At 41.1% G+C, this 25,327-nt stretch overlaps 1 protein-coding gene and 2 long non-coding RNA genes across 5 annotated transcripts in view; 1 reads left to right on the forward strand and 2 right to left on the reverse strand.

Moving 5' to 3' along the window:
- Positions 1 to 207: 207 nt before the first annotated feature.
- LOC111944372 (uncharacterized) lies at positions 208 to 4,023 on the reverse strand. Of its 2 annotated transcripts, none has more exons than XR_015290423.1 (6): positions 3,955 to 4,023; positions 3,620 to 3,669; positions 2,066 to 2,172; positions 1,165 to 1,245; positions 743 to 1,082; positions 208 to 462 (listed from the first exon to the last, which is right to left on the reverse strand). It is a non-coding gene; the product is annotated as an uncharacterized LOC111944372 (long non-coding RNA). The 2 variants fall into 2 exon arrangements; XR_015290422.1 differs by having other exon boundaries at positions 1,165 to 1,420; positions 3,955 to 4,020.
- A 57-nt stretch (positions 4,024 to 4,080) lies between these two features.
- Positions 4,081 to 24,042, forward strand: ATG4C (autophagy related 4C cysteine peptidase). Of its 2 annotated transcripts, none has more exons than XM_086901836.1 (12): positions 4,081 to 4,255; positions 4,496 to 4,587; positions 6,835 to 6,965; positions 7,781 to 7,864; positions 8,504 to 8,737; positions 10,947 to 11,277; positions 13,155 to 13,225; positions 13,780 to 13,916; positions 16,106 to 16,184; positions 16,850 to 16,926; positions 19,765 to 19,884; positions 22,792 to 24,042. In XM_086901836.1, the coding sequence occupies exons 3-12, from the start codon at positions 6,890 to 6,892 to the stop codon at positions 22,960 to 22,962; spliced, it is 1,380 nt and encodes a 459-aa protein (XP_086757962.1). In that variant the 5' UTR covers positions 4,081 to 4,255; positions 4,496 to 4,587; positions 6,835 to 6,889; the 3' UTR covers positions 22,963 to 24,042. The 2 variants fall into 2 exon arrangements, with proteins under 2 accessions (XP_086757962.1, XP_023788075.1); XM_023932307.2 differs by having other exon boundaries at positions 4,218 to 4,354.
- Positions 9,300 to 25,327, reverse strand: part of LOC111932976 (uncharacterized) — a 159,974-nt gene continuing 143,946 nt past the window's right edge. Inside the window, exon 12 of the long non-coding RNA XR_015290427.1 lies at positions 9,300 to 9,416. This is a non-coding gene — a long non-coding RNA (uncharacterized LOC111932976). The remainder of the gene's footprint in view (positions 9,417 to 25,327) is intronic.

Here is a 25,327-nt window from a genome sequence, read left to right on the forward strand (position 1 = left end):
AAGATGGAACCACTTTCTTTTAAAATAGAGGGAAATTGTATGTGATTCATGATGTACTTGGAGTGTTAAACTGTTTATTTTGCACAAAGGTTTTTGTGCCCATGTATTGTCCTCAAGGGTGTCTGATATCTCAGAGTGAGGGTGAAGACAAATTAAGGGTGGAGAGGCTGTGTACATGCAATTAATACCTCCAGACAGCCTAAGTTAATTTAAATTAATGCTTTAATAGAGGCTACATATTCCTAGTAACCAAATTAATACCTGGAACTTTCCCAGCGTTACGAGGATACTGAATAGTTACTCCTCTTTAACACACTGTAATTTCTCACCACGTTTTAGGAAGCAAAGAAGGAACCTGGCTTGTTCCACACTGGATTCCAACAGAACACATCAGCCTTGGGGAAACATCACTGCCTCCAAAAAGGAGTCCATGGCCTGGATACAGGACTCTCTCTTCTCACACTGAAAGGGGGAGAATGAAGCAGCATTTTAATCCATTCACCAGGGTACCTGTCCATGAACCACCTGCATCCTTCAAAACATGTGACTAAAATGTGGGGGTTTTTATAATTGAGAATGACTTTTACTGGGGTATAATCAAATTTTGTAAGTGCACCCTACCAACACAGATGTAACTCCTTGAGCCTGCTAGAAATAATCTTATAAGATTAGGTGCTGCACAGGAAAAATCCCTTTGGATCACAGCCAGAAAACATTTGGACAAAAGTGAACTGATCCTTGCCTTGCCTGTTAGCAGATTATTTACTGAGCCCACGGCTTCCTTGTTCTTCTGACGTAAACTTCCTCAGGGCAGACGCAGGGAAAACATTTTCCACGGAAAGCGTGTCCAGCGTAATTCCATAAACAAAGTAGTAAATAGGGACTGCAAATGCAGAGAGCCACCTCCTGGCAGCTGCGGGGAACGAGGAGCACTCGGGAAGGGCCAAATCTCTGCCTCTCTTGGCAAATGTTCCAATGTAAGGAGCTACACGTGTGTGACATAAAGTGCACAGATGTGATCTCCTCTGGACAGCTCTGGCAAGAGAGAACGCGCTGCTGTTCTGCACAGTACCCAAATTCTGCTGGATTGATAAGAAACCAGGAGATTTAAATTCCTGCAGCCTCCACTACATCCCTCACATCCCTGTTCTTTCCTTCACATACCCACAGAACTGTACCAGCCTTTCCAGAGCCTTCTTCACACGGTGGTATTTGATGGCAGCTTCACTTCTGCTTTAATGTCTCCTGGAAGATTTATTTTTTCTTCACTTCAAAAGGTGGGTCCAAGAAATCAAATCTTCCCAGAGAAGAACTCAAAAGTCTTCCCAACTGAGCTTCCATTAATTCCTGCTCATGTTTATAATTTCTGTTGTTTGTTTCTACCCCAAGCACAGCTCTCAGCCTTTCCCAGTCCAACACCCTGTAATTGGCATTAATGTGTTTTATTTCCTCTTGCATAACTAGGATCTTACATTAAGGGTAGCCTGGGCACAGACTCTTCCAAGTATCCTACTGAAGCTTCCTCTTCCTTACCCTAATCCTGGGATAGAGAAAGGAAATCTGGATTTGGAGGGACTCAGTACAAGCAGAAGTTTGCTGGCTAATTTGGGGGAGAAAACCACGTCAGAGCAATCCAGCTCCTGCTGCCCCTTCCACCCTCGCTGCTGCTTGGAAGGATGCACAAATTCACAGTCTGAATTCCTATGGTTTCCCCTTTTCCTGTTCCAGAGTCTCTTTTTACCTGAGCAGCTACTCCCACAAAAACTGGAGTTGTTTCATATCTCTGAGGCTTTGCAAACTTGAATGGTTTCAAAACTTTCAGAGGGAAACAGATCACAGATGGGTTACTTCCCTAGGAAATCAAACTAAAAATAAACAAGGAAAAATTCCCTTCTCTCCAGCTACTTGACCCAAGGTCTGCTCTCTTCAGACAGCAATGTTTGGGAAAGCACATTTGGCCAAATGTTTAATGAGCTTTTCTAAATATATTGCAGATTACTGATGGAGGAACAGTAGCAGGAACAGGAAAAGAAGCTTTATTCCCCACTGCCCAGCGTTCTCTTACCATTCTGCAGTGTTTGGAGGATAAATATTGTGTATCTCCATAAATCAGAGTATCTCCTCTAATTTTTAATCTTGCCATTGCCACTTGGTGTTACCCACCTTGTTTACCTATAAATAAAAAAAAAATAAAAAAAAAAGCAGCAGAGACAAATTATATTTTACAGAAACACAGATTTTAAAAATCTCCTTACAACATTCAAATGGAGCTCAGAGATGGTTTTATGCCATTAAAATGCTGAAAGTATGAACTCTGTGACATCTTTTGTAAGTTTGTTGGGCTCAGCTCTCTCCCACTCCCTCTGCAAACATTTGCTACAGAAATAGGAACTGGTGGATGAGAACAAACTCTCTCTTTTAAAGACAATTATTTACAGTTGCCTGAGTGATTATTTGGCAATCAAAGCTTTGTTTTGTGTTGGAAAAAAAGCAGAAAATAAGTATCTTCCCTCTCATAACCTGTCTGCCCAGGGGATTTACAGTGTATATCCAGGTGGCACCTTGTGTGACCTATCAATTCAGGGTATGGTTATTAAATTTGAGAGCAGGAAGGTGCAGGAAGGGGAACAACCATTTCCTTTGAGCAGGTAGATAATTCTTTGTACAACATTTAGGCAGCCAAGCCCTGTCAGCTCCTCAGCTCTCCACCTTCCAGCCCCTACAGAGACAGACAAGCACATCCATCTCTGTCTCAGGGAATAAAAGCAAAGATAAAAATTTAAACAACTATAATTCCTAAAACAGATCATGAAATTCTGGAGGCAGCAGGCCTCTTTTAACTGCACTGTCGTGGGGCCACGGTTCCATGAGTTTATGCAAACAGCAACATGGTTTTTATTTTTAAATCTTTCTTTTTCTTTATCTTGGGATCAAAGGGCAAGCAGGGAGCTGAAAGGCAGGGTAGGATTAGAAAGGTGATCTGCTACATCCCCACTTCAAGCCAACAGGAGGCTTTTGGAACAAGATGTAGTCTGCACATTAAAACCTACAATCCTCTTTAATGATCAACCCTCCTACGTGAAATATATCCATGAGGCTGCAGAAAAAAAAAAACACACCAAGAAATACACAAAGCATCTAATGCTGGCATTTGCACTGCAGCTAAATTTTAGATCATGTGCTGATTATAAAAAATTAAACTCAGCCTGATCATCTCTGACCAGCAGAAGGCAGTAAAATCACAAAATGGAAAAAAAACCCCACATTACTTTGCTTCGTGAACCCAAAATTGGGCTGGTGAGTACCAGGAAAAGCAGGAATATCACCCTTCTTAGGATGCTGAGCACTAATGCCAGTTCCGGACAGTTGAGAAATTCAACTCAATCCTCCACAAATCCTACACTTTTTTTTTTTTAAGCCCTCGGCTCCCAATACAGCCAATGAGTATTTTTAAGCAGCTTAAGACAAACAGATTAATGAAGAACCTACTTTACAAAACACTTTTAAGAAACCCTAAAAAAAGCCTCAGGAGAGTGAGAGGAGATGCAGTGGTTTTGATGGGACTTTTAGAGAGGAAATAGAGAGAATTGAATCAAAGCACAGTCAGGTGGGTATTTACACTGGAAATTGAAGTTCTTCAGGTAGTTTGGAGATATGGGAGGCATTTTCCTGTGGAGGAATCAAAAGACACAGAATTAAAAAACAAAACAAAAAACAAACGAACAACAACAAAAAAAAAACAAAACAAAACCCCAAAAACACCTAAACCGGAAGAAAGAAACCACACAAAAAAAAACCACACGCACAGAAAAAAACCCAAAGAAAACCATAAAAAAAAATTAAACAAAATCACCCCCCTTGAAAAAAAAATCCAAGCAAAGAGAGAAATAGAGAAACGCAGTTAAAGAACAGCCCTTTGACCCCTTGAAAGAGCTGGGATTTCTGCTCCCGCACCTCTTCCCGGAATTTCGCTTCCAGCCGCAGCCCAGTCCCGACACCTCCCTCCAACCTCTTCCTCCCTCCTTCCCTCCTCTTCCTCCCCCCGTTTCCTCCCTCCCGCCTCCCAGCCGCGCTCCCGCCGGACTACACTTCCCAGCGTGCCCCGCGCTCGCACCCCGCCTGTCCCGCCGCGCCCCCGCCGCGGTGCCCGCCGGGAGTTGTAGTTTGCGCGCCGCTGCGGCGCGGCGGGAGCAGCGCCGGGAGGCCGCGCGCTGCCCGGGCGGCCCCGGGCATGGCGGAGGCGGCTCCGTGAGGGGTGAGCGGCGGCCGGGGGCGGCGGGACGGGCTCTCCGCGGCGGCGGCTCGGGTGCGGCCGTGTCCTGTGGGCCCGGGAGCCGCCGAGCTCCTTCCCGCGGTGCGTGTGGGCTCCTGCTTGGCTCCGAGTCGTATCTGAGCGAAGCGTTCCGTCCTTGCTGCAGGACTAAGGAATAATCTGGTTTTCTTTCGGAGACGGCTTGAAAGTCTGGTTTCTAACTATCCTCTTTTGTGTTTGCAGCTCCTCAAAAATGACCTCTGGCCGCTGCTCGCCGTCGTTCTTCCGTGTGGGTTTCCCTGACCGTCGCCGCTGCCGCTCCGGGCTCCTTCAAGGTACAAATGAAAACCAAATTAGTTAATAAGAGATAATATGTCTTATAATTATCCTATTGAGGCTTCGTTCATCCTTCCCGCTGCGGTCTCACGGCAGCTTGCGTTGCTTTTCTGCTGTTTATGAAAACAAACGCTGTTGTTGTGGGGTTTTGGGGTGTTTTTCCATCCCTGTGAGCAAACAGCCGCTTCCCGGCACTGATCCCCTCAGGAGTTGGGGTTTCCATTCCAGCCGTGTCCCTCTGCTCCCTGAGGGAACATCATCCTCGTCATGTGCATCTAAAGGACTTCAGAAATGAGGCAACTTCGGGATAAAACCGTTCGGTTTGGATTTGATAATTTGATATTAAAGCTCATTGGGCTTCAATCTGTATTCCCTGGGATCTTCTCCTGGTGCTGTTCTGTTAATTTCCGTGGAACTCTTACTGATGCTTCCTTGCATTGATGGGAAGAACATGTGTTTTTCCCATGAAAAAATTATACCTGGTTTGTGTTAGCATTTTTGGAAGCCTTTTTTTTCATCTTTAACTTAATGTCAGAGAAGAAATGTCGTGGGAGCAAAGATAAATGTGCATTGTCTTTGAAAAGAAAACGAGCTTCTTTCTCATTTGCATAATTTTGTCTTCAGGCCCTTTCAGAACTGTAGAGTTTGTTTCATTTCTAATTTTAGCCAGAAGAAGCTTTTATAGGAATTAGTTTTTAAGGCAATCAGTGGTGTCTGTATAAATGGTTGTTGCTGACGGATCATGTGAGGGAAGACAGGACCAAACACAGCTTCTGAAGAGTTCATCTTACCAGCTTTGCTGTCTAGAGCTGATGGTACAGTCAGGCTTTCCTTTTTTTTTTTTCCTAAAGAAAAAAGAGAGGGGAAAAGGCAGGGAGTTAAAACCCAGCTTGAAATTCTCCTTTTCTTCTTTCCCCAGTTTAACACAAGGCTAATAATAGCAAGGGTGTAGACACTTGTTATTTTCACTAGAAAAGCATAAGACTTCCCTCATGTTTGTGAGTTAGCATTGTTTCTTATTATGTCAAAAAGCAGATTTTTATGAAATAATATGAGGGAATAGTGAGAAAATGTGCTAGGGGTGGTTTGGGCAGCAGACTGCAGATCCCCAAAAGGTGGATCTGTGTGAGTACCCTCGGGCTCAGATGATGCTGTCACCCTGACATCTTCACCCTCTCCTTAATTACACTGTCAGTGATTGGGTTTACTTAAAATACATTCCCAGTGGAGAGAAGTGACATAGTTAAGTCTTTGTCCTGCTTTTGATCCCCTTTCCGTGGAGAATAGCACATGGAAAGGTAAATACAGTTCTAGATACTCTTTTTAAAGCAGGGAGGTTTTCTCTTGGCCCAAGTTTATTAATTAAATGTAGAAGATCACTGTTGCTCACATCCTCAGCTGGTAATATCAGAACTTAGATAAAAACTCTGTGAAGGTTGCAGTGATGTCCCACGGTTGATCAACTTCTGATGCCCCACAAGGGTTGCTGTTGAATCAGGAGCTCTTAATTTTTCTGCTGTCTGTGCAAGGGTTTGTGCTACCAAATACCATCAAGAAAACTTTCTCTGTCAAGTATTTCAAGGTGATCCACTGAGAGAATACACGTTGTGAAGGAAGTTCTGTTAATTAATAGCAAACTTCCTGTGAGAAATGGGGCAGCTGGACTGTGGAGGGGGTTCTGTCCCATTTTCTCAGATTTCTTAGAAAAAGGGATAAAGTCATTACCATTTATTTATTTATTTACTTGTTACCAATTTTAACCAGTTTAAGTTGCTTTTAAGGTGAAATCTGTCTTATCTTTGTGTGCAGAAAGAGCCAATAAAGATGCATTTCCTTCAAAAATTTATCAGGATTTTTTTACAAAATTAACCTGCACTGTGGTGGATTTTAACACAAAAAGTTCTTTTTGTTTTCTCTTCAGCAGAAAAGAGCAGCATCTTTTCTATTTAGTGAGCTGCATCACAGCTCTCCACCTCACTGCTGATATAAAAAATGAGTGTGCTCGTGTGCCAGCACAGGTTTTGTGCTCTGCAGCAGTTCGTGGTACAAGGCAGAGCTGCTGGAGAACATTATCTTTTATTTAGCTTTGTGTAGTGCTTTTATTGGTGTATATTTGGAATTAAATTATTTTATTACTTATTCATGGGACACGGGATTGCCTCTGTGAGTTTATTGCTGTTTCTGGCCATGTTGGGATTAAGTGGCTGAGTGGGGGATGCTGAGTGTTTGTATTTTGGTTTTTGCAGCAGCAGAACTGAAAGCCTCACAAGACAGCGATGGCTTTTTCTCTAGAATTTGAATATGGAGGCCACAGGGACAGATGAAGTAGAAAAGATCAAATCAAAGTTTATGTCTGCATGGCACAACATGAAATACAGTAAGTGGAGCAGAGTGTGGCAAGATCTGTCCTCATTAAAAGGACTGGAGTGTTTCTTGTTGATATGAATGGAATCATAAGTAATTAATACTAAAAATGCAATATGGCCCTTGAAGCATTTTTTTCTTTGATGTTATAAATTAGCCCCACTAAAAAACTCCTGAATGAAAGCTAATTTCATTTTTTTAAATAAATCTTGGATAATTTCATTTTAAATTACTCCTTTTGAAAACAGTTTATATATTCTGTAAATTACTCTAGATTTGCATAGGCTTTTAAACAGGGATAATATGGAATCATCTGCACAAAGATTGTTTTGTTTGTTTATGAATGTACTTTTATGGAAAAAAAAATAGGATGGTGTGTGAGATACAAACTCCACTGAAGAATCTACCCTTAAGTAACATTTTTTCCACAGCTGAACATCAGTAATTCATTTATGAGCAACCAGATTTTCAAGTGTGCCCTTTACTAGCCTGTCCTTGATTTTTCTGCTTTCCCTTTAGGACTGAGGTTGCTCAGATTTACCACCAGATTTCTGATAAACCTTATTAATCATAACTGACTTTTGGACATATCTGGCAAGGTGATAAGATACTTTTTTCTGCTTTCTTTCAGGCTATCACATGGTTGAAAGGGAATAGTAGCCATTGCACCTTATATGGGATTTTTTATGAGACCAAAACCCAATTTCGATGTTTTTTTTTTCTTTTTATTCCCTTTTCAAGGGTTACCTACAGCTTAATCAGATGCTGTTAGCATTTCCTTTTGGAAAATTCAGTCACAAATTTGTATTTGTTCTGCATCTGTTCTAGGTTGGGTGTTGAAAACAAAAACTTACTTCAGTAGGAACTCTCCAGTCTTTCTGCTGGGAAAATGTTACCACTTCAAAACTGAGGGTGAGTACAGCACTTCACTCACTCCAGGCTTCCTCAGCAGGAGTAAGGTATTTTTATTCTTCTAGAAACACTGGCATTAACTATTGCCAAATCAAAAATGTAAATATGGAAAGCATAGAAAATATTCATTTAAATGTCCACCTCTAATGCAAACCCATCCTAATCTGCTTTTTTGAGATTTTACACCACAACCTTGTGCTTTCTGTAAAAATTTGTGTTGTGATTTGCACTTCATTTACCATCAACTGGAGATTTTCTTTCTAAAACACCTGATGGAAATAGTGACAATACCTGAGCAGGGTCACTGTACCAACATCGTTGTTATCACTTTCCAGTGTGCAGTTTTTTAAGTCTCTCTCTTTATTTGACCATTCACAGTTGGGTGAATTAAGCAGTTATTTGCAGGTCAGTGATTCCACTGGCACAGTGGTGTCTGCATTGCTCTTTGGTTTTTTCTTTTTTTTTTTTTCATCTGGCACATTCCTGTTATGTTTGCCTTCCAATTTACCTTTGTTGTATTGGAGGCAATTGTGAATTTTTGTAAATCTGTTTTTCTAGTAAATTTGATATTTGTTACTTGCTCTCTAATAACAGAAGTGCCATAACATATTAGAACTTAAACTGTGCTTTGCTTTGCAGAATCTGGAGAGCTCTCTACAGATGGGTCCAATTTTGATAAAATCAACACTGAGATTTCGGGGAATGTCGAGGAGTTCCGCAAAGATTTCATTTCTCGAATCTGGCTGACCTACAGAGAGGAATTCCCTCAGATCAAAGGCTCTGCTTTAACCACAGACTGTGGCTGGGGCTGCACACTCAGAACGGGGCAGATGCTGCTGGCTCAGGGTCTGATGCTTCACTTCCTTGGGAGAGGTGAGTTAGGAGAAGATCTCTGTCTTTGCATAAGCACAGGCATTCTGAAGAGATCAAAAGGCCTTGTTTTATCCCAAATCTCAAGGTCCAGCTGGTTTTGGTTGTGGGCTCCTCAATCCCTGTTGGTATTGTCCCATTGCACCAGAAATTGGCCTGTCCTGTCCTTCATTTTCTGAGGACCAAAGTGTGCCAGAGGAAACTTCTGTCAAGTTCCAAATATCCAAGTGTGAGTTAAAACATCACCAAAGTGTAATCCCCCTACCTGGGTATTCTTACCTGTGCATATGCCCAGTTCTCTGGAAATGTGATTGTTTCTTGAACTCCAGATGTAGGAGTGAGTTCCCCAGCCCATAGCTGTGGGCTATGGCAGAAGTGATGATCTTTTATCAGTTCTAAAGTTGTCCATTATTGAATTTCTGCTGGTATTAATATATTGAGTTCCTAGAAAGAATCTAATCTAACTTCCATACATCATTCTCTTTGTGGAAATGTTCACTGTGTCATTCCTTCCCTTCCCCCCATGTACTTAGAGATGAACTTCCCTTTTTTCCTTACCATTGTCTTTCTCAAAGTCCTCCCTCAGTCACAGCCAGCTGAAGCTTTAGGAGCTGTGGGACACTTTCTGCTGTCATGGGCTGAGTGTCCATGTCCTTCTTATTCTTCCAGGCTGAGCCATGTCCTGCAGAGAGGTATTTTTAGGTTGTCAGAGTTAAACACCTTTTCTTTCCATCCCATTCCCAGTCCCTTTCATAACAATCATCCACTGCTTGCTTCAGAATGACCTAGGGCGTGGGCCTGAAGCCACCCGGGGGGGTTGAGAGAACACAGTGCATTGTTTCCTCAGCCATTTGTGGGATCTCAGGAGCGCCTCAGCAGAAGATCCTTCTGGAGAAGCCTGTTTTGGTCACGCTTTGCCCTTGCTGTGCAGCTCTGATGTAAGCTGGGAGCAAGGTCCCAGCCCAGCTGCACCACAAAGGCTCAGTTCCCTCAGTGTCAGGACTGAATTGTGGGAGTGGCTCAGTGAATGTGCCTTTGGCTGTAGATATTTAACTCCTGAAACATTCATTATCTCTTTCAACTGACTGCACATATCAAAAAGTGTGTAAATACTTCTGCTGAGAACACAAATCCCTTAAATATCACTTTTTTTATACATTCATTTAAAAGAAATTCAGGACCTGCCCAGAAGACTCCCTGTCAGCAGGAGTGTGTAATGGCTCATTTGGAAGTAACCCCAAACAAAAAAGCCTCAGATTTCTATCTTTAAAATCCATGGTTCCAAAGAATTCCTTGCATGTCCCCCTTGTATCCTAATTTGGAAGGTGATGGGGTGATTCCAGAGTGCTCTTGTTTCTGTGGCAATCCAAATCCACAGAAAGACAGAGTAGGGTTGGTCTTTCTGGGCTACTTTGCTCCTCGCTTGGTCTTCTGACAGCTGGTGAATTATCTTTTGAAAAGCTTTTTATGAGATCTGGGCAGCTTTGAAAACATATTTAGGTGTTTACAGGAAGTTTTTCATGGCTGTTTACTCTTTTCCCAGAGATGTTTTCATTTTCGTTTAATGGTGTTGTTTCTGTTAGGAAGCAAAACTTGCCTGAAGTTTCTAGCTGAGATATTTATGCTTCCACTGCCATGTGGAATGTTCCAGATATTGCTGAATATTGTAGTGAATGAGTTTTGATTTTAAATATGAAGTTTTACTTTGAATGTAAAGCTGAGAGCCCAGAACAGCAAGGCCTGTGAGGATGTTACGCTGAGCTGGGTCAGTGTTGGGAGCGCTTGCTGGAATTGTGTGAGAATTCCAGGCATCTTCCCTGGGCCTGCTGAAGCCCATTCTGTAGAAAGAATGCTGTGTGGGATGCATCATCCACAGGGAAAGCTTCAGCTGGAAAAGCAGGCTAGGTTTTTAGATAGTGTTGAAGTAATGTTCATGTGTTTAATATGCTAGAGGGTTCTAAACTGTAATCGTGTGTATCTTGTTTATTCAGCTGACTGGGATGGTCACCAGGATATCAGAGCAAATCCTGCTCTTCTCAAATTCTTTGTTCACCTGTTAACAGCAACGTGTAAAATACACATTATTATTATTAAATCAAATACACATTGTTGCTTTCAGGAGCATGGGGGACAAAGGGAAGCTCTTTGCTTATGATGCCATAAAATTAATGTTAGTATGGGTTAACATGGATTTTCCCTTTTCCTGCTGCAGCCTGGGTGTGGCCAGAAGCTCTGGACATGGACAGCTCTGACTCGGAGTCCTGGACCAGCAGCACTGTGAGGAAGCTCACGGCCTCCTTCGAGGCATCGCTCACGGCCGAGAGGGACCCCAAGATCCTGCCCCAGCCCCAGCGAGGCCCAGCGAGGAGGGACTGGGATGTCACCGAGATGAGGAATGAAGTTTATCACAGGAAAATCATCTCCTGGTTTGGTGACTCCCCGCTGGCAGCCTTTGGGCTGCACCAGCTGATAGAGTATGGGAAGAAATCCGGGAAGATGGCGGGGGATTGGTATGGGCCCGCCGTGGTCGCGCACATTTTGAGGTAAAACACCTTCAATTCTCCGTTCCTTTCCTTTGTCACATCACAGAGAATCATTTCTGAGTGTCCTGAGATTACTTCAGCCTAATTGAGCAGCAAACTGCTCATTATTGGCTTTGTAAAACACCCATATCAGGAGCAATTCCAGAGCTTTTTCACAGGCACGAAGGGACATGGCAGCAGATGCAGGAACTTTTGTCAATCTCATTTCAGGAAAAAACACAACATTCCTGTTTTCTTCTAAAATCCCAAGTATCTCTTCCAAACCCCTTTAAGTAGAGCTGCATTTAATGAAATGTTCTAAAAACTAACCACTCTTTCAACCTTGGAACATGCATAACATTAGAGATTTTTTTTTTTTTTATACTGTAACCTGGGGGCTGTAATGTACTGATAGTGTAATGAAATGTCAGAGCTAAAATTGATGTTTTCAGCATTTCTTTGCACACATCAAATTCTTGTGAAACTGTAAATGTATGGGACTATTAATATTATAATTATATCCCAGTAAAAGTAAAGGGTCTGTGACATTCAGCATGGTTAAAAAAAAAAGTCGAAAGTCAAATTTCTCCATACTGTGAGCCTTGATATCCAGTTCTTTGAATGTTTTGGGATTTTTTTGTAGTCTTACACGTTTATTTTTTTAGTGGATTCCGGTTTACCTATAAACAGTATCACTAATAAATCATTTAAGCAGGAGAAGGCAAAGTTCATGCATATTTATATATATTTTTATATATATAGAAATAGAATAATTTGTTATTTAGTGGAAATGTTACATTAATCTGAAGTGCAGCTGTACTGAAACAATCAGCTGTGCATCCATGCAGAGTCAAACAGGGATGTAGGAGTTTAGCCTTTTTAATGTGTTTTATTGTACTTTTTTCTCAGATAGAAGCAGTCAGAATTTCTGCTTGTTTTAATAAATTATCTGTTAAATTCTTTATTCCCCTAACGGGAGCAGGGGGGGTTTGGTGCAGAGTTACACTCTCCACAACCCCAGGGGTGATTTCCAGCCTGCTGAAGTTTCCTTTCCTGGATCTTTCTCTCTTCCAGCAGCACTAACAATGTACAGCTCCCTCATAACTTGGGAATGATTGCATTAAACCATTCCTCAAAATATAGTGAGGAATAAAGGGATAGTGACCATTTAATGCAGGTGTGTGTTTGAACTCAAAGATAAATCCTCTATTTTGAACAGTTCCCTTTCTTTACAAATTTTGTCCCTGATTGTTGACTATGGTTCTGACTTTCAACATATATTTTCTTTTTACTTTTTAGGTCTGTTACTCTTAGTCTTTTGAGGAGAGTCAAATATTGTAATTATCTTTTTGAAAGTTTTGGTGGAACATTTTATTTCCAGGTGCTAATTCGTGGATTGTTATATGAACTAAGGTTAATTAAGAGATCTAATGAGTTGAAAATAGTATTTTTTTTCAGCAAAGTTAGCCCTTATCATCAACACACATGACAGAAAATGGTTATAAACAGAAAGAAATAAAGTAGTGAATATGAATTTCATTGTAAATTATTGTGGGATTTGGGGCCTTTTTTTTGAAGATGTCATTGTTTCTTTTATATAGCCAGACATTGCTTGGCTTGGGAAAAACATGATGCCAAGATATCCATGGAAGATTCAGGCTGGATCTTGGTATCCAGTGTTTAAAAACAAATAGAAAATCCCACCCCACCACCTGTATTTATCCAGAAGGGAAGGAATTAAACAAAACAAGCCCTATAAAAACCCAAACAAACAAAAAACTCCTATCACAAACAATTAAAATCAACCTATTTCTAAAAAAACAAAATAATTTGTTTGTTTATTGTTATTTTTTTAAAAAAATGAATGGTAAGTTAAATAGTTTTGTGTTTGTACTTAGAAAAGCTGTTGAAGAAGCGAGAGACCCAGAGCTGCAAGGAGTAACAGTCTATGTTGCTCAGGATTGTACAGGTAACTGTGATTTTGTAGATTTTTGCAAACATTTTCGATGCTTTTTATGCTTTTCATTTAGCACTTAACAATAGAGCTTTAAAGGAAAAAATATCCCTATGAAGTGGATCCACAAAATTGAGACTATGTAGACAAAGGGGTTCTTGATATGTGCAGGTTATTCATTGCTTGTTTGGTATTTTACAGTGAAATTCCAAATCAGCAAATAGATTATTGCCTCTTCTCCTTTTACATGTAGATGTTTCTGTTAGTTGGGAGCTTTCAAGTTTTAATTTTTCCTTTTAGAAGTTTATATGCAGCAATAAATATTTATTGCCTTTCTCCTAACCTATCCCTTCTGCATTTCCTTGGCATTGCAACTCAGCAATTCCCATTCCACAAAATATTGTTGGGAATGAGGAGGCTCAACACTGGTTCTGAGTCACCTGGGTTGTGTTTTAGGAGGACAGCAAGGTTTGGAAAGGCTGCAGTTTTTGTTTGTGATGCTGTGTAGGAGGTGTGTCTCTAAAAACTGGAGGTTCTATTTGAAATGTTAATATTTCTGTTTGTCTCAGTCTACAGCTCGGATGTTATTGACAGGCAGTGCTCTTTTATGGATTCTGGGAAAGCAGGCACAAAAGCTGTAATTATATTGGTTCCTGTGAGACTCGGTGGAGAGAGAACAAACACAGACTACTTGGAGTTTGTAAAGGTATGAAATGAGAGTTCAATCATTTTTCAAAGAGTAGCACAAGGGGATATGAAAAGCGACTTCACGAGGGTAATTCTCCCCATTAAACGTGTGGTGGGGATTTTACAGTTGAAGGTTGTAAAGTTTGACTTTACAGATTTGAAATTTCCCTATTACAAGATCAGACATAATTGCAGAGCACATGATGTCCCTTGGTAAAGCAGTGATAACTGTCCTACTCCTCCAGCAGCCACCTGAAAAGACATTAATGCAGTGCCTCAAATTACAAATGGTAATTTAATCTAGCAGGACTCTAATAGCATATGTAACTAAGGATCAGGTAGCATTTTAAAATATAAATACACTCCATTCCTTACTCTGTTTCTTATTTTCTTAAATAAGAAAATGGTTCAAATGGTTTAAAGTTGTTGCCTGTCTGTTCTTCCCATTTTCTTTTGTCTCTTTGTTCTCATGGAATTATTTGATATTTTTATTCACTACTTTAATCTTTTTTTCACTGTCTGGGTGAATGTTTCTGAGGGTGGTGATGCAGGAGTAGCAAGCAGTTAACACAATAAAAATGAGCTGGAAAAAAGGAAAACTCAAGGAGAAGGCAGAGGGGGGGGAAGGTCTGTGCTGTGTTTTTTTCAGCAGAGGTTCTGCAGACAGCTGAGGATGTGCTCTAATCCTACCTCTTGCTCCACTTAGGGAATGGCTTGTTCTCTTAGCCCTGCTGCTTTTATTTCATTTTCCAAGCTCCTCTTTACCTGTCTTTAAATTTTGGGTTCATTTTTAATTACCCCAGTGTAGTAGCATGGACAAAAGCTGGGAGTCTGTAACATGATTTATTTTGTGTCTGTCTCTTCACTGTAACATTTCAGAAAACATTTTGATTTTTGCTGGCAAGGGAAGACAGACTGCTGAAGGCTTTTAAGTTATGAGCTTAAATTGTTGTTCTTCCACGATTATTTTCCTTGTGTTTTCAGACAGTTGGTTTGGGAAAGTTTTAGTTTTTAGCTGGCTCCACTGAGTGATTCCTGCTGCTCCCATGCCAAGGCTGTCCTGCCCTTTGCAGCCTGATGGAGGTTGTGACAAGAGGGCTCTCAATTGCCTGAATCAGTCACTCTGGTGTCTGCCTTGACTGTTCCCAAGAAGTGACCACATTTCTTGGAGTCTGGCTTTAAGTTAAAAATGCAGATTTTAGAATGTAGCACAAGAGGTAATTTCTACAAAGGATTTTATATTTATGGGTGAAAATTGATAAATTTTTTATAATTCACTTTTACAAGAAGCTTGCCATAGATTAAACAGTTATCCATTACTCTGAGCAGCTTTGCTCCTTCTCTGCTCTGCCCTCCTTGGCTCTGGAGCCTTTGCCTCTGATGTGCCTGGATGTTCTGTGATGCTCAGAGCATTTGCTAAGGAAACCTTCTCATTTATATTTTAAATAAGTTTCTAAGGAAACCTCATTCGTATTTTAAATAAGCATCACTTCCTTAACCTGTATAAACCATGCTGGATTTCACTCTGTAGCATCCCAGGGGAGGTTTTTAAATTATTTTATCCTTGTCTAAGCAGGGAAGGTTTTATCTTGAGGAGCTTTGGTATTCTTTTTGTTGAAAGAAAAGTTCCCTACTTACATTTAGTAATGTCCCCTTCCCAAAAGTTCTGCCTTCAGATGGTTCTGGCTCCTCTGCCCTCCCAGGCATCCTCCAGGGAGATTGATGGGGCCTGTCTGTTGTGTGTTTGTCTCTCCTCCCTGGGTGTGGGGCAGCTGTTTTTGGAGCTGGGCCTTGTAATTACTCTTAACTTCAACTGGCATTTCTCCCCAGGATGTAAAAGGTTGATGCTCTGACCATGCTTGTCCATTTGAGTGCAAAAAGAAGAGTCCCCAGGGGCCCAGAATGTAAATGTATGAAAGCTGTAAATCTCAGTACATTGGGATATTTGGGCTAAGGAGCTGGTGCTCAATGTGTGACATGATATTTTGTCTCCTCCCCAAAAACATGTGTGTGTATCTCATGGGAAGGGAGGACTTTCTCTGGAATATCTGCTGGTGTGGTTTCACTTTTCACTTTTCAAGCCCCAGGAAGTCATGGAGTCAGTCTTTCAAAAAATCCAAAACCATTTACCTAAAAGAGCAAAGAGTAGATATTTTAATTCAGTTTAATACTTTGGTTAATCTTAATGATTCCCTGTTCTTGTTTTAGGGAATTTTAAGCCTGGAGTATTGTGTTGGCATTATTGGTGGCAAACCCAAGCAGTCCTATTACTTTGCTGGATTCCAAGGTTAGTGTTTGAATGTGTTATGTCTCCTCAATATTTTTTCTCTCAGAGTTAGGAAGTTAATATTTGAAGCAGTGGGAAATAGCGTGATTAAAATAGTAAAATGAGTACCTTATTAATTCATCACATCTCCCCAAGTCCAGCCATTTGTCATTTACCCCACGGAGTAATTGGATTCTGTAAAATGTACATTTAATTTCCCTTGTTGCATAAACAAGGCATAATTTATCTGTTTCACCAAACTTGAGGAGCGTTTGCTGTTCCTGTCTGGCAGTTCTTATTTAGGTATTTACTCTCTCCTGCTTTAAGTGGTGTTAGTTGATGCCTAAATGACAAGCAATATATTCTTGCTGTCAGGATGAAGCAGGGCGATACATTTTTCATATGCAAACTCCAGAATATAATTGTGTGTTTGTAAAAGTAATTTTATCACCAAAAATTAAATGACAGTTTCATCACTTTATAAAAATTCTGCTTATACAAGCATATTTGATTATGCAAAAGTTAATCTGTCCTGCAAAAACCTATGCTTCAGTCAATGAGTATCAGCCTGGCAAGCAGTTACTCACTGGCTTTTTTTTCCAGCTGTTCTGCATAGAAATTGGATTGTAAGCAGTGTAATAATAAGGTGTTTTTTGAATTACTTGTCTTCTGTTTTGTCCTTGCAGATGACAGTTTGATTTACATGGATCCTCATTACTGCCAATCTTTTGTAGATGTCAGCATAAAGGATTTCCCTCTTGAGGTACTATGGATATAGAGCTGGCACTGTTTTCTTCCCATATGAATCAAACACTAATTATTTAGAGCTGTTCTAGCTAGCTGCAGCTTTATGGTTTTACAGTTACATGTTATTTATCAATGTCCTGCCCTTCTTTATAGGCCTATAATCAACGAAAATGACCAGAGGTTAAATCTCAATATGGAGGTCTAATTTTTACTTCATTAATCTTCATCTGTTTTCTTTTTAATGATCATAAAATCTTCAAAATAGATGATCACTTCATTTAAGTAATTTTCCATCAAAGAAAATAGATGATATTTGTAGATCTTAAACCTGTTTAGATTTGGGGTTGATAGTTTGTCTTTTTGGTCATTTTATTTATTTATTTATTTAACATTCAAATTGCAATCAACATCAGGGAAAATTCCTGTTGTATTCAATAGTAGGAGCCTGGAAATAGATGGAGCCAAAGGAGATGATCAGAGGACTCAATTTACAGCTACCCTGGGAAAACATCATCAGCTGCAAGGAAATGCTCAGTGGCCTCAGCACTCACAGTCAGATCCTCAGGGCCATCCACACAAACTCTCCTTGGTCTTGTGCCCAACTTTAGGTGATCTTTGGTTCAGTAGGAGCAGCCTGAGGGGGCATCCACAGCCAGGACAGCAGCAGCCAGAGCTGGACCAAAATCCCATCAAATAGAGTTCAGGAAAACTATTCATATATAATATAAATAAGTATCAAAGGACCTACACAGGGCTGAAGTCCTTAAAGCAAACACTTTATATTTTTCATTATTTATGCTTAACAAAATGCTTGAATTAGCATGTTACATAATATAGAAGTGGATGATTCTCTAGGAAATGAGAAGGTTCTGAATGAAGCAAAATAATACAGCAGCAAAATGGGTCAGAGAATATCCCAGCCAGGAAGTTTGGTTGTGTTTAGAGATGCCTTTAGGTTTGTCCTCTTGAGATACTTGGAGGAGGAGTTGGTGAGTGCCAGCTCTGCCTGGGATGATTACCCAGACCCTTCCCCTTTTTCCTCATAACTGTGTTTTGCTCCAGTGCCTCTGGGGATTTTACAGTTTGGGGAAAACCAGGCAAAAGGTGGGAAGAGCACAAAGCAGCAGAGTGAATTCCTTAAGGTCCTGCTGTGGTGCAGTGGCCAAGCCACAAAAAGACATCTTTTGGGTTCTGTTCCTCTGACTCAGCCTCAAAATTGTTCTGCAGACTGGCATTAATCTGAATTTCCAAATAATAGCAAGGTTTTAAGCTGTGTTTGGAAGGTATGCAAGCTGCCAGCTTGGCTTGATCTCATCCTAATGCTTTCCTGCAGACGGAAAATAGATTGCAATTTAATGCTTGGTGCATTTAATAGTATTATATCTTTGTCCAGAAATGTCAAAAGTAAACAAAAATTGCTTTCTTAGTGTGGATAGTTGCTTGTTAGATTTATCTATAGGGAGTATTTTCAAAATTGATAAATTGTCCAGAATAAGTTGGAAATCAATCTACTCTGTATTGGCTTCCAGCATCCATTTATTTGGAGGAATGGGAAAAAAAAATCCTCCCCACTTCTCTTTTTTGTGCAGTGGTTTGTGCAGCATTAAAACCTCCTGCACAACTGGAGGGACAGCCTTGCTGCTGGAATGAGATGGGTTTGATTTTTTATGCATTTGATAGTTCAGGAGTTAATATTAAAAATACAGTTGCTGTTTATAAAATTGGAACAGTGAGGAGAAAAAGCAGTGACTAAAATAATTCTTGCAGAAATAGCCTTAATCATCTTTGTGGGTATTTTTTAGCAGAGGTTTTACAGAAATACCTTTCAGGTTTGTAATCACCAGGAAAGAACAATATATTTTATTATGTAAAACTGCTGCTGCAGGGATGGTTGCACTCAGATTTGGGAACCAGTGCTGTCTCCCGTGGGTTGATTTTTGTGATTGGCAAAAAAAAAAGGGATTTTATAGAGGGAAGATGATGGGTCATCCTCTGTGTTAGAGGCAGAGTAGAGGGGACTGGCTCCCTCTGAGAGCAAGTAAGGAAATAATTGCAGTTATTGGACAAAGAGCTTCACCAAAACTGCAGTTCCTGTAATAAATAACCACAGAACCAGGGTAGATGGGATACACTTATTTTTTCTGTCATAAACTGAGTGAGGAGCGTGGGGAAGGGGGTTTTGTGTTTGTTTTCTCTTACAGCAGGGCTGCTGAAAGTATCAGCTCATAGCACTGGCAGGGCAGCATCTGTCAGGGAAAGAGATTTCACGTTAGGAAAAACCCATTTGTAAAGCAGGGCATGTTTGGTTTTTCCCTACTTGTGGATCATTGTAATATGGTTTTGCTTTTGTGTGTTTTGTGGGTTTTTGAACCCATTTCATTTACTGAAGGAAAATGCATGAGGTTGGTTTATTCCATTATGTCTCTTTTATAGAGGCTGGGGGAGGGAAGGGCACTGGGCAGTGGTAGTAAAGCAGTAAGATAGTGCAAAAGCTGTTACAAATTCAATTTGCAGAAGAGCATTCACCTTCTCTGCCTTGGGAATATTCATAAAGTATTGCTGGGAGCAGCAGAGCTTTGACAGATTCCAAACTAACCTGGTGTGTGGGGAAGTTTGGGGAATGCAGCTTGAACAGCAGGAGGTTTTACACTGCTGGGGAAGGGTGGAATCACTTGAATATTTGGGGTGGGGGGTGGGAGAAATTGCTTCCAAAGTGTGTGCTGGGGTTTAACTCAGGTGATGCAGGGGATTGGATATTTTAAAGCTGTTGGTGAGGACAAAAGTAAATACATGGATCCGTGTCATTCCCGGCTGTAACCGTGTGGTTTGTGTTTTTTAATTGGGAAACTTGCAGTCATTCCACTGTCCTTCTCCAAAAAAGATGTCATTCAAAAAAATGGATCCGAGCTGCACAATAGGATTTTACTGTAGGACTGTGCAGGACTTTGAGAAGGCTTCTGAAGAAATCACCAAGGTAGGTGCTGGAGTTCCCAAATCCATCCCTCAGCCAGAGCGAGGTGTGGGGAAGACAATCAGCCTCGCCCTTCTAAGCACACCTAATTCTTTTCGTGGCATTTCTCGGTGCTTTTACCGCTGTCACAAGTGCAGGTTGGTGTTTATTCCGGCGGGTTTCCCTGTGTGGGGGAGCTGCGGGAGGAGGCAGAGCGGGATGCGGCGTGGGGCCCACGAGGTGGCACTCGTGAAGTGGGAATGTCCCCTCCAGCCCTGGCAGCCGCCTGCCCCGCCCGGCGGATCCTGGGGGATGCTCGGAGCCTGGGCACGGACTGGGAGGGAAGGGAAGTGTTGGAGCAAACCCAAATCGTTGATGATTTCTCCCTGGCACAAGGGGCTTTTTCTGGTGGGAAGCGCAGGGCTCTGGTTTGAGCTCCACAGAGCAGGTGCCACCCAGCAGATCTGTGTGACCCCATCCTTCCCCTGGAAAAACTCTGCTCTGGCTTCATTTAGATCCGACTGGAATCAAGTTTTTTTTTTCTCCTTAGTTATTCCAGTATGTGAGGGTATGAAATGCAGCATCATCAATGTGTTCTGTGAGCTGCTCAGTGTTTGGTGGCTTCAAAAAATGCTCTGTGAAAAGGAGGCAGCAGCAGATGGGCTCAATGTTAATATTGAAACCACAGCAGTTACCACAACTGCACAAAGAATTAATGTTTGTCCAGCACTTGAAATGACCTGATAAGTGGTATTAGTACTACAGCCAAAAATGCATTTTTTTAAAACTTAATGCTGATTATAATACATTGATGCTGAAGTTGTTTCTTTGATTCTTACCCAGAAAGGTAGAAAATAGATATAAAGAAGTAGAAGTTCCTAAGGAGCAGATCCATGGAAAGTTTTAAATAGTTAAATTTCTGTTCTTCCATGTTTTCCTGTTCTGTCACATAGAATGTCATAACGTGGTAAAAAAAAACTCATTACAAAATCCATTCCAGTAGAGGTTTTCTTTTTCTTGTTCCCCTGTTTCTATTCTTTCAAGTTTGGGATTAAGTACAGTCTTTTCCTGAACACAGTTTGTGAAAATACTCTTGACTGATCCAAATGTTGGAGTTATTGTCCTGGTATTTTAGATAGGAGCTGTTTAATATTAGTGACATTATTTTCTATAAATACATTTCAGGCAGTGTCAGTTTGAAATGAGAGGAAAGTTTGGATACAGGGACAATGTCAGAAACTTTCTATCAATTGATCTTGCAATCCTTCCTTCACATCCTTTGTGTTTTCCTTCTCTTCCATTATTTTTCCCTTTGTTTGCAATTGTAGTGTGATAACTCTTGAACTATAAATAGTGTGCCCTGTGGAGGCTGGACTAAAAAATCCAGGTTCTGCCTGCTTTTTTTGGGTAATAAGAGGTGAGAGATAAGATTTAGCTTTAATACTTGAGGATAAACATTATGGGCCTTAGATATTTAGAGATAGATAAAATAGGGCATCAGAATTGAGGCCCAAGTGGAGTGATGGGTGCAACTCTATCCAAACCATATTCAGGCTCCCCTCTTGGAGTTGTTTCCATATGCAAACACAGGCCAGAAAATAAATAATCCCTTGGGATTTTCATAGAGCTGCACTTGCCTGTTTGTGACCCAAATGTAGCAGAAACAAGAGAAGAGCTGGAGCTGAGGGAGGGTTAAACCTGGATTCAGTTCAGCACAAAGAATTCTTGTTGCAGTGACAACAGTGACAATGAAATACAGAAAATACTGATCTTTATCAATAAACTCCTTTGGCTATCACTGTAATGGTGTCTAGAGGAAACTTGCAAGTTGTTTAGAGTTTCGAATTCTCTGTGCTCACTGTTGAGATGTGTTGTGATCAAAGTTACACAAATCTCATTTTCATCACATCCCTCAGTGCATGGAAAGAGATGTTGTGGAGAAGGAAGTTTCAGTAAAGCTGAACACAGACAAGGCAGTGGAACCCCAGGATTTTACTGGGATTGATTGATTTTTTTTCTTATTTTTTTAAACACCCCCTCAATCCTTGACTGTCATTTTATAAATAGTTCTTACTGTTTGAAGATCTATTTGGGGATTTTTTTTACTGATTGTTCTCCTGAAATCATGCTCAGTGATTTTAGGTTCTGCAGTGTCTATCTCTAGCCTGATGTGGTTCTGCAGCCACTGCAACACTGGGCTGGTTTTTCCCAATCAGGTAAGAAAAAGTAAAACAAATTTAAAAATGAATCAGTGGACAAAACACCCTGAAAGGCTGAAATATCTTTCAGTGTTTGGTGGGGTTTTATCTGCTCTTGAAGGTATTTTTCTGATCTGATTCAGTATTTATTATTCCCCACACCTCCTGTCTCCATGCCCAGTTCTCTTATGGTTTTGGGCACCCTGGTTCCCTGTGACTGTCACCAATCTGGTTTCAGCCACGTGCTCCTGCCTGCCTTATTTACATTGGTGAATGTGTTTGAACTTCTAATAAAAACACTGATTCTTGCACGTGCCAATTCTACAATAGAAATCCCTCCCCAGGATGCTCAGTTGCTGCAGAATTCACACCTGGGCTTGAGGAGACCCTTATGGCCATTAACTATTTTGTAGAGGTTTTTATCTTCTGTCTTCTACCCTTTTATCTCTTTGTTGCACTGAGTCTGACAGCACATCCAGGTGATCTGTGTGCTCAAAACCAGGGACAGGCAGGAAGTTAGCAGCTACCTGAGAAAGGGAAGTAAACATCTAATAGGAGGAGGAAATGTTTAGATTGTGCAGTGCTTTTGTTTAATGAGCTAATTAAAATAATGCATTTTTGACTTGGCAGTCATCATCAGGTGAATGTCAGTGCTTGCTGTATTTCTTCATTTCCAATTAATGTTTTATTACATTTATTTATTACAATTAATGTATAATGTTTTACATTGCAGATGCTGAAATCTTCATCCAAGGAAAAATATCCCCTGTTTACTTTTGTCAAGGGTCATTCTAAAGACTATGACTTTGTTTCCAGTCCACTCCATGAAGAAAATGACCTTTTCTCCGAGGATGAAAAGAAAAGACTAAAGAGATTTAGTACAGAGGAGTTTGTCTTGCTTTAAGGACATTTTACACAAGAGCATCGGCAGCTGTCCAGGAGAACACTTGCCTTTTAACTATAAAAAGCATACCTGAATTCCTCCTCCAGAAAGGCAAGCCTGTGCTGAGATTGTTCTATTTTCATAAAGATGATAATGTTTTATATGTTAAAAGTCTTTAAGATGTCAGTTACTAATATATGTACTAATTATTTTTGCTCACTGCTGGCTGGAGGAGTGTCCGTGCTGTTGTGGTCGTGAAGGGAAATGCTTTGCTCAGAGCCAGGTGTGCCTGCCAAGCCTGGCCAGTCCCTAAATGCCAGCCTGTGCCCTCCTGTGCTGCCATTCCAGGCCTCTCCTGAGCAGGGCTGCCAGCTGTGCCAGCTGTGGCTGGGTTTTGCCAGGGATCCAGGGCTCTGGAGACCCTGCTGCTCCTGTCTGCAGCACGGCTGGAGTCGTTCCTGCGGGAAGGGGACACGTCCCAGCTGTGTGGCCTCAGTGGCTGTGCTGCCACCCTGCCACCCATCCCGAGCAGCTCCTGCTGGAAAGGTGAGGGTGATGGATCAGGAGTCAGTGTGGAAAGGTGAGGGTGATGGATCAGGAGTCACTGTCACTCGCAGCCCTGCTGTAATTATATAGGCTGAATTGGGAGTTAAGATACTATTTAGCAGTATGACTTTCTAATGGTTTCTCATTAAGCTTGCTTTGGAGCCTTAATATGAGGAGTGAAGATAAAGTATTACCTTTCTCCACAATTTTTAAAGGTTATACTATTAATATTAACTGCAACCAATCAAAGCAGCTGGAGACAATTATTGGAAGAGAGCAGTGTTTGTTTCCTGTTTCAACTACCATAATGGTGAGGCTTCTCCTGCCAGAGCAGCTTTTAAATCAAAGCAAAAGGGGGTGGATGTGGAAAATTCTGGGCTGTGATGATTTTTTTTGTTTTGATACGTGTTGTTACTGTACAAATGATTACTTGATGGTGTGTGTTCTCAGATTGCAAACAAATGTACAGAAATAGTTTCATGTTTTAACAAAGTAAATGCAATATTTAAAAAACCATATTAACGCTGCTTGGGAAATAAAAGAGGTGTGAAAACATGAAGTGCATGTGCCTTTTATATTAATATTAAATCCTCTAAAAGTGAATATAATCCTGCATCTAAACCAATATTGTAAGGTGTGAATACTCTGTTTATTTGCAATAAAGGCAGATTTTATTGTTGTGTTGTAAACCAAATGTTACCTGGTCTAAGTGCTGCTCAGGCACAGAGGCACAAGTGTTGCTGATCCAAATAATAAGCATCATGTTTGTTCATTAAAGCACCTTTTACTTTTATGAGCAAGAAGTGACTAATGGATAGATTTCAGGCATAACTAGACCAGATCTGTGTCTGTGTCAGAGCTGGAGAGTGCATTTGCATGTGTTAATTAATATACCCAAAAGCCAAAATGTTCATTTGTTTTCAAGGAAAAAAACACCACACATTATTTGTCTAAATCAGTAACCTCTGCACTGCTGCATCCTGCTAATATTTGGCATAATATGACTTTTTACTAACAGGTGTGTGAGGATGTTTGGCTTGATCTTATTTTTCATTACTAGCCCAGAAGAGGGAGTAAACAACATATTTATGGAATTTAGATGTCAAAATGAGGAGAATTGTGGATGTCAGAGGTAGAAGAGAGGAGATTCCTGGAGAGTGGAGCACAAGGAGATGCAGCTTTAGCAAAGATCAGATTCCTTTGGGTGGCAGCGGACAGGAAATGAGACACCAAGTCGTGCTTTGCACAGTTCAGAAAAGCAAAGCAATCAGCTGCTGCATCATTAACAGCTCCTGTCACAGAGCAGGGGGGTGTAATTGGTGTGATCTGGTTCCACTGGTGCTCTCCTCTGCTCCCCTTCCCAGCAGGAAGGCTTTAAGTGCTCAGGAGAACAGGGACAACCATCGGGAGCCTGCGGGGATGGGTTGCAGGAGGATTTACCGTGGAGCTCGGTGGCTGTGCTGCTGAGGAGGGAAGGAAGCACTGCAGGGCACAGAAGTGCAGTGGATGTGCACTGGGGAGGGGGAGAGGAGCTGGGGGAATATTCCATGTCCAGGAACCTCTCTGTGCTGAATTCCCAGCTCCATCATGGACCAACCACCCACTGCAGGACAGGAGCTTTGGCTGAGGTGGGAGCTGAAGGCTGAATTGTCCTTCCACAACTCCACCACCTGAATTCAGGTACCTCCAAAAAATTCCATGTGCACAGACCCACCCACAGGCCACCTCTTGTAAGGAGCTGCTCTTCCAAAGGCCTTTGGTTCAGAATTGTTGGAATAGAAATGTTCATGTGGAATTACAAGAGCTGTAGCACAGAAGTGTTGAAAAGGAAAATGTGGTT

Source organism: Cyanistes caeruleus, chromosome 9, assembly GCF_971803275.1.
Source record: "Cyanistes caeruleus chromosome 9, bCyaCae1.hap1.1, whole genome shotgun sequence".
In the NCBI taxonomy this organism is placed as follows: domain Eukaryota; kingdom Metazoa; phylum Chordata; class Aves; order Passeriformes; family Paridae; genus Cyanistes; species Cyanistes caeruleus.

Bases quoted from the DNA above. Each gene is read 5' to 3' on its own strand.
- ATG4C (XM_086901836.1), top strand. From the start codon at position 6,890: ATGGAGGCCACAGGGACAGATGAAGTAGAAAAGATCAAATCAAAGTTT. The intron at 8,738-10,946 runs GTGAGTTAGGAG...TTCCTGCTGCAG, and splicing joins GCTTCACTTCCTTGGGAGAG to CCTGGGTGTGGCCAGAAGCT. The intron at 13,917-16,105 runs GTATGAAATGAG...TTCTTGTTTTAG, and splicing joins ACTACTTGGAGTTTGTAAAG to GGAATTTTAAGCCTGGAGTA.